At 46.8% G+C, this 16,562-nt stretch overlaps 1 protein-coding gene across 4 annotated transcripts in view; it reads right to left on the bottom strand.

The window, feature by feature from the left end:
• Positions 1-16,313, bottom strand: part of CUX1 (cut like homeobox 1) — a 383,513-nt gene extending 367,200 nt beyond the window's left edge. Inside the window, exon 1 of one of the 4 annotated variants that reach the window (XM_053554218.1) lies at positions 15,927-16,313. In XM_053554218.1, the coding sequence (XP_053410193.1) occupies positions 15,927-15,989 (63 nt within the window). In that variant the 5' untranslated portion in view covers positions 15,990-16,313. Of the gene's footprint in view, positions 1-14,402; positions 15,293-15,926 lie in introns of those variants that run through there. The other 3 variants (XM_053554217.1, XM_053554216.1, XM_053554215.1) reach the window with 3 other exon arrangements.
• Between the last annotated feature and the right edge of the window lie 249 nt (positions 16,314-16,562).

Raw genomic sequence — 16,562 nt, 5'->3', positions numbered from 1 at the left:
ATGCCCACCTGAATGAGCCCCTGGCCAAAGCAATCACACATCCAGAACTAATTTAGATAAGGTTCAAGGTTCAAGGGTCATCCCCAGGAAGGCCTAGACAGGTAACCAACAGTGTCTGCTCTTAGCCTGAACCATTCCACGGCCATTTCCACAAAATCTTATCCACAGCAATGGGTCTAAGGCAGCAGTTCTCAACCTGTGGGTCGCAACCCCTTTGTAACAATGAAAATACATCGCGGCATTAGGAAGGTTGAGAACCACTGGTCTAAGGGGAGGAAATACACCACATAGGTATTCCAAGGAGGTATCAGCAGGACAACCAAGGCAGAAAAGAACAAAATGGAAATGGCCTGGGCCTTAGGAGCACTCTGGAGAACAACCAGAAGTTTTACACAGGAAGACAAATAGTAACAGACACAAAAAATTAAACACAGTTATTATATATGACCCAGCAATTCCACTCCTAAGTATACCTAAAAAAATGGAAAACTACAGTCACACAAAAACTTAGACATGAATGTTCATAGCAACATTACTCACAATAGCCAAAAGGTAGAAACAACCCAAGTGATTATCAAGCAATATCACTCAGCCATAAAAAAGAAAGAGGCACCGACACATGGGTGATTCAACCTGGATGAACCTTGAAAACATTACATCAGTGAAAGAAGCCAGACACAAAAGGTCACATATTGTATAATTCTGTTTATATGTAAAATACCCAGAATTGGCAAATCCATAGAAACAGAGTGTGGGGGGTAGGGAATTACTTCCCATGGGTATGGATGGGGGTTTCTTATCGGGATGTTGGAAATGTCTGGAACTAGATAGTGGTGATGGCTGTGCAACATTGTGAATATACTGAAAACCAATGAATTTTAAACTTTAAAATGGTGAATTTTTGTTATGTGAATTTTATCTTTAAAAAAGGTAAGTGGACAGAGGCGTTGTGTCAAAGGGACTGCTCTCCTACACCAGGACAGCAAGCAGCATGTTCAGAACAGAAAAAAGAAAATTTCAAAAGAGTACTCTGCACCATCTTGGCTCTCCCCTCTACAAAAGAACTTTTTTAAACTACTTTCAAGTCTCACTCCCCCTTAAAAAAAAAAAAAAAAAAAAAAACAGAAAATAATCTATAAGGCATTTCAACATCTTAAGGGACCTAAACCAAATATCCACCTTGGCCAGAGCTTAGGAAACAAGGGCCTGAAACCAGGCCTTTGCTGCCAGCTCAGCACACTCCACACATTAGATGGGGAAGCATGCTGGAAAACCTAGCTGAAGGCATTAGTACTTCTCTAGTTTAAGACATTTAAAGAAACAGCTTTTTGAAAAGATGCCCTAAGCTTCTCAAATACATAAGAGAAAAAGAACACAGGGCACTGAACGCCACACCTGGTCACTGCCAATCAGAGCCCATTCTAAGACTCTTCCTGAAAGAAGTGCTCAACAGCATGTACGTTTGCAGAAAGAGGAAAGGCAGGCAGCTGCGTGGGGACACAACAGGATCCAGGATCAGAGAGGCCAATCCAACGTCCCCAATGCTCGATCCTTGTTCAAACACTGCGCATTCCATTCTGGGTCAGGCTCTGTGCTTCCCAATGGAGGGAGATGCCAAGTGCCCAGCTTCATGGGGGACAGTCAATCGGGGTGATGGTTTCTTAGCAAGATCCCCTCCTGCTAGCATAAAATAAAACTACCTCGATTTGCAAAAAGGATTCAGACATTCTGGGAAATCAGCAAACACAGAGCTCCATTTTAGGGTCTGACAGCTCAGTTTACAGGTCCCAAAGCCCCAGTCCTTGGCCTCCTGGAAATACTATGGCACAGTAACATTTTTTAACCTAACTTCCATCTTCTCCTTTCCCATGCCCCAAAGTGGTTCTCGGACTTTTTCCCTTCCCCATAAGGTATCTTTCCAATTCTTGAACCTTTTACATTCACTCCAGGAAAATAGGAGACTCACAGAAGAACGCCTTCAGCTTCCGCTAGCCAGTCCCAAACTGACTCTCCTAGCAGGAGTTCTTCTTACTAAATGGCAAACAAGTCCAAGGTGCCCCATCCTAAAGCAGCCCTTCCCTGCACTCCATGACCGCCTTCCTATCCTTACGGTATACCCACCGGGCTGCTCCTGGAGAGGTAGGAACCAGAGGCACCTGAGCAGGCCACAGGCAGCCAGTAAGCCCCTCGTGTAGCTGTTCTGATGCCCAACAGAAAGAATGTCCTAAGTGTTAGAAAGATGTCCTAACACTTAGCAGGCAGAAACACCCCCTCCCTAAGACGTACTCGACTTGCCACCAGGTATCACTGTAATTAGTCATTGTAATTGAAGCCGAGCACAATTAATTACATAATTTTGAAGCATTCATGTTTAATTCCATTAGAATCACATCATGAAACCGGGGAATTACAAAGGATTACCAACAAAAAGCAAATAGGGATGAATAAAGAAACTCCAGGCTGACTCCTGCACATCTGAGTCACATATAATGCTGAAGCTTGGGTCCCATCACCCCACCTGTGTTTAACAAATCTGTGTGGCCCAGCTGGGTGGACGTCTGCACAGGGCCTGCCTCTGCAAGTGCCAGCACCCAGCAAGCCGGGCCCTGGGGACACCAGCCTGTGGGATGCTCAGAGACAATAGGACACTGACGACGTCTCCCTCCATGGGCTGTTCCCTGCCCTTCCACAGCTGCCTCAGTTTCTCAGCCTTACTAGAGGCCATGGAAATGCCACTAACCTGGCCCCCTCTCTGCCATCATCATCATCCCCCCAGCAGCCCTCACCCCAAATACCAGGGCCCAGGCACACTCAGTCTGGGCACAACCACCACCAAAATCCTCTCATGGGATGCTGATGACCCCCCCCACCCGCCCTTTTGGTTTCACTCTTTATCAGCCACCCCTCCTTCCTCACTCCGGTCTGCCCTCTGGCTTCCAGAGAAAGCTCCTCCTAAATACAGGTCTGAGCTTGTACTACCCATCTTCAATTTAAAATCTAGTTATTTCTCAGGGACTTCAAAAACCAGAAAGGACCCCAGGGGTCTTTGCATACTGGGTCCTGCCCTGTTTCCAGGGCACGTGGGCACTCAGGCTGTACAATTTATTCATTCCTTACATTTGTCTTCTGTCTCCCCTGTGAGACTGTAAGTTTGTGAGAGCAAGGTTTCCCTACCAGTCTGGTCATTCAATCCCTGGGCTGGAAGATGATCTGGCTCATAGGAGACACTCAGTAAATTCTGAAGAACTGACTAAGTAAGTCGCTAGAAACAAGATGACCCATGCCCATCTTCCCAAACCCCTGCCCTGCCCACCAGATCAGATACACCCCACCCCTCGGATCCTCCATGTATCTGTGCCCAGCAGGTCTCTGACCAGCAGGCTCAGGGCTTATCCCTTTTGCTACCCCAGAGGCTTAAACAGGACTGGGTGCCGCAGTCATGCACGACAGAGATACGCTCAATAAACAGATGAATGGTACCAGGAGTCGCTCCCAAACAACACAAAAATGCAAACAACTTCACTCAAGTGTGCTGCATTATTTCCAAGATCAGTGCACAGTTTTGCCTATTTTCTTCCCAACAAAACTGCATCCTCACAAAAAAAATCAGGCATGAAGAAAAATCATCTAAAAGCTCAGTTTTCCTACTCCCCAAGGAAAATAAGCTAAGATCCACAAGGGATCCCACAAGGATACCACTGTGACCAGACTGCTTCTCTCAGGACAGATGGCCACCTGCATGCTGCATAGGAAGCCAATCTCTTCCCGAACACACACACAACATCACATGTAGCTGAGAACAGAATTCTGCGTAGCAGTGTCCTAACAATGTCAGGGGATTGGCATGGATTTGAGCCCAATACTACAGTAGGGACCAAATCAGCTAGTTTCCCAGGGGCTCAGAAAGTGGGGACTTCGTCTTGGCCATCACAGGGCTAAATACAAATGTCAGTATCTTAAGGTAATTCACATCAGGCCCAGCATCTCAGAGAAACATCCTGGTTAGAAGAGCCCTGGGGTACAGCGCTCACAGAACTGCCCTGTACAGGGCAGGCCTCTCCTCCAGGCCCTCAGGCCCCACGATCAGGCCTCTCTCTGACCTAACACGTCCCTGAAAACAACACATTTGCTTAATCACAGACAGAGCATTCGATGATATCTGGTGACAAGGAAGGTTCCTTGTGGCCCAACACGACGACTACCCCCAGCTGTCAGATGAAGCATGCTAAGGGGCTGTGGCAGCCATGGTTCTAAGGGTTCTGTCCATCAGACAGTCCTTTCTGGGCTCTAGCCAGGGACCCCCAGAAGGAGCTCCCACCACCCCCACCATCACATCTCCATCCCCAGCTACTCACAGCTAAATGACCCAGACCCATCCAGACAAGGGTCCTCTCCTAAGTCCCCAGATGATCCCACTGCCTCAACCCAGAGTGTCTAGGGAACAGCAGGAGTTGTCAGGAAAAGGAGGCCTCAGAGCTCAGCAGACACAGAAGCATGTCCCCCACGGGCCAGCTTCTCAACTACAGCAGGGACCAAATCTCCTCCACAGGGCCCTCCTGTGGATAACATGAAATAAACCAAGAACCTAAACCAGTGCCTGGTCACTTTCCATCCTCAGGAGGTGTTGTCAGTGTACAAATAAATAAAAATACAAAATAAAAGCATCCTTGTCAACAGTGAATGTAAACAGCTACAACATAGAGAGCTCCATCCTAAGAGCACTACTTTCCGTCTCTTCTCCTCTTGCAGAAACATCTCAGAACTGGGAGAGTTAAGATGAGAGAGGGAGGTTCTATAATGAAAATTAATTCTTCACCCCAGTCCACCTCAAATGATGTAAACCCTTACACACCAACCAGAACTCCAACAAAACCCTCAACGGACTTCAAACTCTAGGTTTCAACCTATCTTCCAGACTGCAGCGCCAACCTCTCCACTGAGCTTCAATCCTCCTTTCCCCTAGAGGCTCAACCCCCAGAATTCCCTCCAAGTACCCCAAACCCACTTATCCCAAAAGAAGCACACCCTCTTCCCCTGCCTGGGGGTGGCCAGATCCCAGGTCCTGCTACCACTGGACACCCACACTGGGCTCTGCATCCTAGTTCTCTCAGCACCCCTCTCCCAGCTCTCACTTCCCCAAATCCATGCAAATGCTCCTGCTGCCAGACAGTGACATCACCTCTACAAAAATATCCTAGGTACTTTCTTTGACTAAATGAAGAGGCAGCGAAAGCACGCAGGCTATGCTCTAGATTGGGCTGGCTCAGAGCGGGTATGCCTTTGCCCAGCCACAGACCAGTCCCCCAGGACAATGTTTGGGAGACAAGCAGACATGAGACAATCCTCCAGCACTAACACCCAAGCCTCCCTATTCCTTGCTACTGGCTTTCTCTCACATTTGCTGGGTTCTGATAACTACAGCATGTGCTTTCCCCGTTCTTAGGGGGAAGAGCTTCCTCCCATTCAGGCTGTGAGCAAAGTCAAAGAATAAATCTGTCAGAGAATTGTTCTGCCCAATTGTGTTTTTTAAAATGTGCATTTTTTATGTGCCACAAGTACAATTATATACATAGCTGACCCTTGAATAACACACGTTTGAACTGCCTGGGTCCAATTCCATGCAGATATTTTTCAGTTAACAGTTACACCAGTGTGCCCACTTACCCTGCCTCTCCTTCCTTCTCCTCTACCTCCGCCACCCTGGAGACAGCAAGACCAACCCCTCCTCTTCCTCGTTCTGCCTACTTAATGTGAAGATGACGAGGATAAAGACCTTTAGGATGATCTACCTCCACTTAATGAATAGTAAACACAGTTTCTCTTCCTTGTGGTTTTCCTAATAACTTGTTTTCTAGCATACTTTACTGTAAGAATATAGCATGCATAGTATAATACATATTACATACAAAATATGTGTTAATCAACTATTTGTTGAAGGTAAGGCTTCCATGCAACAGTAAAATTTTGAAGGAGGTCAAAAGTCATACATTGATTTTCAGCCATGGGAGAGAGTTAGTACCTCTAACCCCCACATTGTTCAAAGGTCAACTGTATTTTAAACAATGTATATGTTACTTTGCAGAAAAAGAATTTAACAAATGAGAATAAAAAAGAAACACAAATTTGACAGATGTACCCATCAGTAGCTTTTAAAACAGTCATTTAAAAATAATCTAGCCCCGGCAAAATTGCAACAAAAAAAAAATAGCTGGGTGTGGTGGTGGGCGCCTGTAATCTAAACCCAAGGATTTGGAGGTTTCTGTGAGCTGTGACAGACCCCACGGCACTCTACCAAGGGTTAATAAGTGAAACTCTGTCTCAAAAAAAAAAAAAATTAAAAATAATCCAGTTACGTTTCATAGTAATTTTTAAAAGGTTTACATTCTAAGTTAACTAGCTGAATGAGTCCTAATGAGGATACACAGGACCTGCTCCCTTAAAAGAGGCCCACAGTTGTTACACAGCAGTTACTTACTAGGTGCCAAAATCTGTGGTAGGTTAAGACAGCAGGCACATAACAGCACGAGATGGACCATGTGATGCAGGTGGGGAAGACAGCCAGGTACTGTGATGGTGCTGAGCAGGTAGTCAGGGGCACTGAAGCAGAGAGCCAGAGCTTAGAAGAGAGGTTGCAGAGACACCCAGCCACCCCACATTGGCCTGCTGGAAAGCCCTCCTGCTATCCCACCCCAGCCCTGGGTGCACAGAATTCTGATCAAGCTTCACCCCTCCTCCAGGGGGCTGTCCTGCCCCCTCCACACCTGGCTTTGATGCCTTTCCCACAGGCTCCCCAGGCTCATGGCTCCATCAGGGCCTCATCCTGGCTGTAGCCCTTCCACTCCTCCAAGACAAACCATTGCTCTCCTAACTCTCCACTGCTGGTGCCTGGTGCACAGGGCAAGGTTAAGAAGAAAGGCATGAAATAGCCCTGAGCTCAGACATATTGAAGGCGTGGGAAGGTGCTCCCACAAACCGCTATGATTCTGTGGTCATTCTCGCTGGGACACAAAGATTTAGGTAAGGTAGAGACAACCATCAGGTACTGTCTGCCAGCCTGAGGAATGTGATTGTCATTCTGTGCCAAAGTGAGCCCCTGTGGATGTTTAAGGAGAAGGATGACATGATGAAATCAATGGTTTTGGGAAGATTAATCTGGCAGTCACATCTGTATATAATGGATTGTGACCTGTTTTGAATGGACAATTTTGAAACAAGTAAAGACTACACACTTGGCTTTTGTGTGTTAGAAAGACTTGGCTCTCACGTATGATAAGCAGCCCCCAAAACTAACTGCATAGACACCCAAAAAAGATTGCATTAAAGTATCAGCACGTTTTAAGATTAATAATTACATATCAACACAGAGCCACGTAAAACAATTGCAAACTACTTCTTACTCCCCTGACAATGACATTCAACCATAACTGGCAATATCCCAAACCTACGTCAAAACTGTGACACAAGGCTGAGAACCTGGTGGAGAAGAGAGAAGACTTGAGTATTCCCCAGCAATGGCCAGCTGCAGGTGATGGCTTTATCAGGTGGCCCAGCACAGTTCTCCAAGGCCCCCTGACACCTCATGGCCCTCTGGGCTGGCCAGTGACTACAAAGTCTGTGGTGCGCTCAGTCACCTGATAGGGGTGCCTTGGCCTCCTATTTGGCTCCAGGACCCAACACATGCCCATGGACTAGAAACTGGATTCCAAACTTGAACTTGTCTCCCACTTGGCTGAATGATGTGACCACATGTGTCACTGTGCAAGTGAGAAGCAGGGGTACAGCAGAAGTGATGCAACTGGGGTAAATTAATGTTTCTCACTGGTTTAAATGACTACTCCTGGGCTCACAATTTTCTGTCTCAAAACTGCACAACTTACAACATCTCTGCAGTGTAAAGAGGAAAGGAAGACAGAATTTGATTTACAGTTCTAGTTGTAACTTTAGTTGTAATTTCTGTATGTTAAGGACTCAAATCCTTTTCCTTCTGAAAAGTATGCATTCCATGGGCACTTGCTATCTAAACTCCTGGTGAGCACAACAGTATGAAACAGAAATAATTCACTATACACAGAACTGCATGGGTTCAAGTTCTGAGTCAACTACTGTGGGGAAAAAAAACGGAAAATAAAGAACACATTTCACCATTATCCACCACACCTTTCAGAATGATGCAAAAACAGTCCTAACAGCCACAAAATGTTCTTATTTGCAGGGGGATAACAAAAGTTCTTTCCAAACCTCATCAAAAACATTAAATGTACAATTCCCTCCTGCAAGAATGTTATTTTTAATTTTCATTTACATAGTATCTTTGTCCCAAGAATCTCAAAATAATGAAGCTCCACAAATACTTATTTAAAAAAAAAGTTGTCACAACACAGGAGAGGACAGGCTTGGCAGGGCAGAACCACAGAAGAAAGACAAGGAGTGACAGGCAGTATGACAGCAGGGGCTCACACAGTTGAAGGCAGCTCCAGCAGCTCAGGCCTGGCCTGGGTAACATTTGCAGCTCTAGGTTCTTCAAGACAAAGACTTCTCTTTGGTTGCATTTACTAGCTTTTATCAAGTTACTTTTACCTAAACAACAGTTTCTTACCTAAAAACAGGAGATAAGGTGACAATAAACCAAAGGACCTGAAAGGTCCAAAATAAAAACTGGACCTGTTTTAGGCAAAGATTCCCAAAATGAGTTTATTTTCTTACTGGTCTTAAAAACATAAAACTACATTGGAAAACAAAATGGTAACAATTTATTAGAAAGAAAGACCCAATCTAAGAGAGACTATCTTGCTGTGGGGGGGAAATGGAAAGATATTTGGGGGTTATATTTTGTTTGGGGGGGTTTATATTTTCATATACTAAGTGGACAGGATCTGAATGTCTTAAAAATTTAGCAAAAAAATGTCAACACCCAAATAAATTTTTAATGACAGTAAGCCTGGCTTTCTATTTCTCATAATTTCACAATATTAACTTAAGAAAGAGCTAATTCGTCAATTTGTTTTTCCTTTAACCAAACTTGGAACACCTCATAACCATAGATAACTTTTTAAAAATTTTAACTGCATTTATTTATTAAACAGAGCAAAACAGAAAGATGTTTATAAGAAGAGTCCTCTTGCTGGTATAATAAGAAAGAGCAAGCTATTTGCCTGCTGTTTCAGATTAAGGTCTGGTAACTTCCTCCTCCTCCTGCATAAATTGCAAACGGTCAGGAGCATCCAAGATTTAAAATGTCAGCTGATAAGAGTCTGCCCTCCAGTAGGCCCAGTCCGCTCCTGGGGACTCTCATATTTTATAAAGGTGTGGGCCCCTTTGTTGACATTCTCAACTCACTTTCACAGATGCTTAAGAACCTGGTCAGTTTTACTTACTGGGAACTTTCTACCTGCCTATTTTTTCTACTGCTCTACAGTGTTAGTAAACCCCTGGGAGGACTACTCCTATGCTGGCTCCCATGTGGTCACCTGTGATTGTGTTCCTCCACGTAGAAGACCCCTGTGAGTAGTATCTATATTAATCTCACTTGTGGGGCAGTGATAGGGAGAGAGGGGTGTTGGGTAACCCAAGGCCAGAGAACAGCCCAGGTTTCCCATGGCCTAGGGCTCTAAAAAACACAAAAATTCTACCAAATGCCCTGAACATTCTACAATAAGAAAAAGTCTTCTGATTAAAAAAAAGAAATTGACAACCTTTATTTTGTTTACCAAGATCTTCCTATCAGAATTTCATTGCAGCAAAAGCTAAAATAATTTTTATTAAAGATGTCTTTACTTTTTAAAGGAAAGGTTCTTGATGGGTTTTACAACAAATTAGGTGTCTTTCAAAAAGAGCTGTTAATCCTTTTTTTTTTTTAACTGTGTCATATGTGAACAGGGTACAAGCACTTTTTAAAAATCTTTAAGTCACAACCCAAGTGCTTAGAAGCTGCTTCCAGCACAGCACAGGATAAGGGTGATACCTCAGGTCCCCTCTTAACCCAGTTAACTTCCTGCAAACACTCCTCCCTGCCAAAGACTATTCTTCTCCACCAACTTTCTCAGAAGACAGCGGAAAAGCAGGACTGTTTACAGTTCAGCAAACCCACAACAACAGCAAAAGTAGTATTTCAACACAAACCTTCAGTAAAATCCATCACCTACACATAACCAAACTAGATTTTGAAACATACACCAAGATGTAGGCTGTCAACCAGTTTTCAGGAACACAACTTGAAAACTAGAATGGATAAAATGACTCAGACAATTCAAAGGGCCCCATTATTAATATTTTATTGAAATATCCCCCTAACCAAGTAAATATTTTTTTGGTTGCTGGTGAAGCTTGTATCTCTAAATGCAGAATTTTTAGATAAAGTTATAACTTCTCCCTGAATTCTAAATCATTATCAGGGTATAATAAAATGTACCTAAATACTCAAATCGATAAACCTTCATCAAATCAGAAATCACATGAGTTCACAACTTCTTTGCTATAAAAGTTGTATAACAATAATTTAAATCATATATCTAATTACACCAGGAAATGCCCTTTTCACTCTATTATCGGCATACACACAATTCTCTTGGCATCCAAGAATAAATAGGCATTCAGTTCCTAAATCATCCAGGTAAACAAACAGTGGGCACATAATGAGAAGCTGCAGGGCTCCTCTTCAAAAACAGCTTTGACAAAATGAATGGCCATAAGTAAAAAGTGTCCCTATGTTTTGCTATAATAAGACTCAAACACAGGATTCCAAGAATTCCACCTGTTTCCAATTAGATACCAGAATTGCTTGAGTGTTTAAACTACATTCACTAGCTACTTATACAAAACAATTCTTCCGGGTTTTTTGAACATTTTAAATATGTTAAAATAAGATTAAGGGTCTAGTTTAAACAATCAGAGGCAGAGAAATTTCAGTTGAAAACAAAACTATCTATCTCCCTGTATAGATAATTCAGAGCTTCAGACAAAACAAAAAGAACCAGATAGACAAATTTCTGTCTTTGACAATTACTGATACAAAAGTGAGTTTCATAGGGATAGTGATTGTATTTTTAAAAGTTATACAATATATAATTATAAGTAATTTCTATAAACCTTATGATCCTATATTTCATAATATAATAACTTTTACATAGCATCTATGATGCAATCCATCAGATATGCTTGCTTTTAAATGTGCAAAATTTATCAGAGCCAAATACAGGCAGGAATGTAACTACCTCTCTAAGATGTTTTAAAAATATGAATTTCTCTACTTAAAAAAATTTACATGTTACCCTCAATGAATCCCCAACAATAATAAAAAAAAAATTTACAAGTTTTTCCTTAATTAAGAATTCCATTCTTCCTGGAGCTTTATAAACGTGCTCATACAAATACAAATTTTCTACTTCTAGCTTTTTCTCTGCTAAGACACAGAACATGAACACAGCCTCAGGAATGGTTTTGAATGTTAACTGCTGCAGGTAGACCCAGCGGGGGATCAGGGAGCACAAACTATAGTCTCTGCACTACTCCCACATAAACTATGATAGGAGCATATCAATAGGAGAGAAGACTTGTTAAATGACCATTAAAGGTCGTGGGTTTAATGGGTTCACCAGACAGCATTTTTAAGGTTAGTTCAGTGGGTCAGGAGAGAATAATTCCTGAAGGGACTGGGCTATTTGTCTCTTTCCAACTTTCTTATGTTAGTTTAACTACTATCAGAAGATACAGAAATTAGGGACCCAACTGAGCCAGGAGTTGCAGCATTGATTCTATCACCTCACTGACTTGCACTCAAAAAAAAAAAAAAAAAAAAAAATATATATATATATATATATATATATATTCACACAGGAAAACACTATACTCAACTGAGAATGACCCCTTTCCATACCAAATCTCAAATACACTTACCAAATCTCAAATATACGGATATTAAAAGAACCAAAAAAAAACAAAACAGGAGGAGGCACCAGTGTAATTTATTTATTCCTTATTTATAAAGGGTACTAGATGGAACATTTTAATTAAAATAATATCCTGATTATGGGGAATAGTACTGGACACACACACTTCCAAAACAGGAGAAAACAAAAGCAACCAGAAAATAGACTTTCAGCAAAACCAAAATTGTTTTCTAATTCTGAAACCGAGCACAAGTTTTAAAGTTCACTTGTGCAGAGACTCCTTTTTTTTTTTTTTTATTAAATCATAGCTGTGTACATTAATGCGATCATGGGGCTCCATACACTCGTTTTATAGACCGTTTGACACATTTTCATCACACTGGTTAACATAGCCTTCCTGGCATTTTCTTAGTTATTGTGTTAAGACATTTACATTCTACATTTACTAAGTTTCACATATACCCTTATAAGATGCACCGCAGGTGTAAGCCCACCAATCACCCTCCCTCCGCCTACCTCCTCCCCCTCCCCTTCCCCCTTCCTCCCCTCCTTTTCCCCTTTCCCCCTATTCTTAGGTTATAACTGGGTTATAGCTTTCATGTGAAAGCCATAAATTAGTTTCATAGTAGGGCTGAATACATTGGATACTTTTTCTTCCATTCTTGAGATACTGTGCAGAGACTCCTTAAAGGACAACATTGGTCACCATGTGGGACTAACGCCCCTAAAGGAAGCTGGTCACTGGCAGGTCCCATCCCAAAAAAGTTTAATAGAGATCCATTAACATGCAGAGCTACGTATGCTTGTTTTAGAAAGTGTCCTCTCTTCAAACGTGTATTTAAAAGATAAATTTATACAATAGTGTTTTTCTTATTTAAAAAAAAAAAAAAGCCTGGTTTTTACAAGTCTGGGATAGCATTAAAAACTTGTCCAACTAGTCTTAGCAAAGCCAAAGCACTAAAGCTTCTATACCACAAGACTTTGGGACTAAAAAGGAAAGGAAATAAAGCACAAGCATCAGAAACTTTCTCTGGGCGCTCATTCCCATCCCAAGGCAGCAGCTTCAAGACCCACAAAGCAGGACAAGGACCCACCCCTGCCTCACTGCTGGGTTACTAGAGAAGTGCAGAAGGCTGGACCTCACTGGGATCCTCTGAAGATTCCAACCAGGATCTGCCTTGCTGAGACCCAGCCTCATTCCCTGCAGGTGGCAAAGCCGCCACCCACCCTAGGCTCTACAGGTAACCTGATCTCAGTATAAAGAAGACTAGAAAGAGAAGAGTCTGAAACGAATGTATTTTCTCTCAAACTGCAGCCTCACTGGCTCGCTTACTGGCTGTGGAAATAGACAGGACACTCCACCAGATACCAACTCCAAAGGCCGCCTCAGGGCCCACAGAAAGAACCAGTCTGGCTTTATACTTGAACTTTAGCATTCCATATTCAACTGAAGTTTTCAAACATGTGAAGAAGTGGCCACAGGAAATCATCTAAGGCCAAGCCATGAGCTACCACCAAAAGGGAGTGGATGCTCAGTAAAGAGAAAGATGCTCAGATAAGGGATTTTAGTTTGGGTTTTTTCCTTTTACTTCTCAAGATCAACATAAAGTTCAAGAAACTGACAGGGAAACTTTCACTCAAATCCTACAGCCAGGATTCCCTAACGTAGCTGATCACTTTGGGGCGGGGAGGAGCAGGGGAGCAGGGGAGGCAGGGTTACAGAGTTCATGAAATCTAACACACTCTAAAAACCAAATAAATCCATTTTCCAGGTGGTTTTTTGGACACGCTTAGAAAAGACTTCATTGATAATTAAGCTAGGATGTAACAGTTAGGAAAACAAGAAGAAAAAAAATGTTTGTCTCTTAAAACTCCACAACGGGTTTTACAGTAAGCACAGGAATTAAATTATGGTAAAAGGGAGCTATTTTTACTAAAACAGGGTAGACCAATTTATCAAAAATGCCATTCGGCTGTGTTCATTACATTCAGGAATCTAATTTACACAATAGACACTTTGGAGTAATCTATTTTAGTCAATAAATACTCAACTCCTTTAAGTTTTAATCTTATCGGAAATACATATTTCACATAGTCTTCCTAGTTAAGCGAGAAATTTGAGGAAATTTCATAACGACTATGAGTCTGCTTTATCGTTCTTACGTAGGCAAGAACAGAAAACAAGCATATACAATTAAAGTTGTCAGACTCCATTTATGTATGTTTTAATCCAATCCGCTTCATTTCATCAAGCCTACATCTGGAGTTCATTTGCTTTACTCCTGAAGATACTGTAGGTGACTATCACCAGTCCTCACGGTTAGGAAAGTTCAGCTAAGTTAATCTTTACGCATCCCTTAGAAATGGGAGCAGCAACCGATCCCCAAGGACTCTGGGGGACGCACTCCCACCAATTCCAGAGCTCCAGGCCGCCCTGGCCTATTCTAAGCCGCAGGACAACCTCCTCCCCTCGCACCAGCACTCACTCACGGAGCTTCTGGCTCACACGCCGCTCACCTTCAACTTGGCTCCACCAACACACAACATCCACCTGGCAGAGTCCCGGGGCTGTCCAAGCGCCGCGGGCGCCGAGCTGGCACGTGCGGGGCGAACCCTAAAGACGCGCCTCTCCTCCGGGTGGGGGGTGGCAGGCAGGAACTCACCACCTGGGCACAGCGGCAGCTCCGGCGCCGGATGGCGAGCCCCGGCATTATCCACCCGAGGCGCCCGGGACTCTGAGCTCGGACCACCGCTCGGAGCACCACAGTCCAAACCGGCCCTCCGGGCTTTGCTTTCGAGAACCTGGCCGGAGAGGACATCTGGGAGCCGACTAGTCGCGCGCTCCATTGCGCCGGGGGACCCTGCAGAGAAGGCAGGCCCCCAGAGAACAGGGCCGGAGTAAAGCGGGTGGCGGGTGACCCGGGGTAGCCGGAGCCCCAGGGCGCGCGGCAAAAGCCGCCGCAAGCGGCGGCTGGTAAGAAGCGTCCCTCGCCCGAGCAGCCGGCGCGCCGTGGGGCCTGCGCTCGGGGAAAGTTGCAGCTGTCCTCCCGCGCCTACCTGGTAGTCCTGGGAGCCGCTACCCACTGGCACCGCGTGCGGGGCACCCCAGTCGCCCCTCGATAAGTTTCGCCAAAGAGTCCCTACCCAGATCCCCAGCCGCTGAGGGACAGGTCTGCGCCACTGGCGCAGGAACACAAAAGAGCGGGACAGCTGCGGGGTTTGCGGGTGGTCCTGGGGCGCTCAACGGGACGTAAACAAACCCTAGGGTTCGCTCCAGGAGACGCGACGAGTGCCGGAGCGGCGGCGCGTCCCGGCCAGCTGACAGCTGGGGAGGGCGGCCGGGGCCCGGGCCGGCCGGGGCAGGGAGCGCGGGCGTTCGCCCGCCTGGCCGGAGCCGGGCCGAGCCGCCGCCGCCGGTGGCCGCTCTGACCCTCCCCCGAGCCGGCGGCACCACAGCGCCACCAGCCCCAGCTCCGCCGCGCCGGCGGCAGTGGCTGCGGCTCCTCCTGGAGAGGCAGGCGCTTCACCCCCACAGCAACTCCCCACAAACTTTCCCCGGGAATACGGCGGGCCGGGGGCGCAGGGCGCGCGGGCGGACGCCGCCGCCGGGCCGCAGCCCCCTGCCGCCGCCCGCTGCCCGCCGCCGGTTCCCCGCTCGCGCGCGCGCCCCGCGGGCCGCCGGAGCCGCCCCCTCCCTGGTCCCGCGGCGGCGGCGGCGCTGCCGGCGGCGGCGCAGGGCCGGGGGGGCGCCCGGGGTGGGGGCAGACACCGGGGGCAGCGGTGGTGGCGGCGGCTCCCGGCGCCATCTTGGGCTGATCGATGAATTGAACAAAGAGGATCAATTTCTGATCAAGCGAGTTATCAATGGGGGCCGGGGAGCGAGAGGGACTTGTCCCTGACTCGGCCCCGCTTTCCCCGGCACCCCCCTCCTCCCCGCCGCCGCGGCCCCCCGGCGGCCGGGCAGCCCGGGGCCCCGGGGGAGGCCGCGATCGCCCGCAGCCCCCACCCCCGGGCGAGAGGCCGAGTGAGGAGAAGCCTGACCTGCAGCTGCTGTAAATCAAAGCGCTTCCAATATTGAAACATCGATCCCACATTGGCCGCCATCTTGAGACATATTGAGACGGAGTGAGAGGCTGATAGAGAGGGGGCTGGAGTTCAGGAGCCGCCAGGAGGCAGCAGGCGGGCGGCGCCAAAACCCGGCCTGGAGCCGGCCGCCGCCGCCGCCACGAAGGACGCGGACTCCTCCTCACGGCGCCGCCGCAGCCATGGCGAGCCCGAGCCGGAGCCGGAGTCGGAGCCCGAGGGCGCGGCGGCCGCTGGCCGGCCTCGCGCGCGCAGCCCTGGCCCCCTCCCCCGACAGGCGGGCGGGTGGGCGCTGGGCCCGCGACCCCCTTTGGCCCTCTCCGGCCCCCAGCCCCAGCCGAGGCAGCCGCGGGCCCGGCCCCGAGGGGGCGCTGAAGGGCAGCGAGAGGGGCTGCGGGCCCCTGCGCGAGGCCCCGGGCCAGGCTCACCTGGGGCGGGCGTCGGGCCCTGGGGGTCAAGAACGCGGGCGAGGGCCGAGGGCGGTCCCTCAGGACCTTGGCTAGGGTGCTGTCGGCGGCGTTGGGGTGAGCGCTTGTGCGGCGCTCCTTTCGCTCACACTCGCGCGCGGAGCCGCCGCGACCACCTGCCCGAGCC

Source organism: Nycticebus coucang, chromosome 12 (assembly GCF_027406575.1).
Source record: "Nycticebus coucang isolate mNycCou1 chromosome 12, mNycCou1.pri, whole genome shotgun sequence".
Classification (NCBI taxonomy): domain Eukaryota; kingdom Metazoa; phylum Chordata; class Mammalia; order Primates; family Lorisidae; genus Nycticebus; species Nycticebus coucang.
The sequence above is the reverse complement of the archived record's forward strand: the minus strand, read 5'-3'. Positions and strand labels throughout refer to the sequence as shown.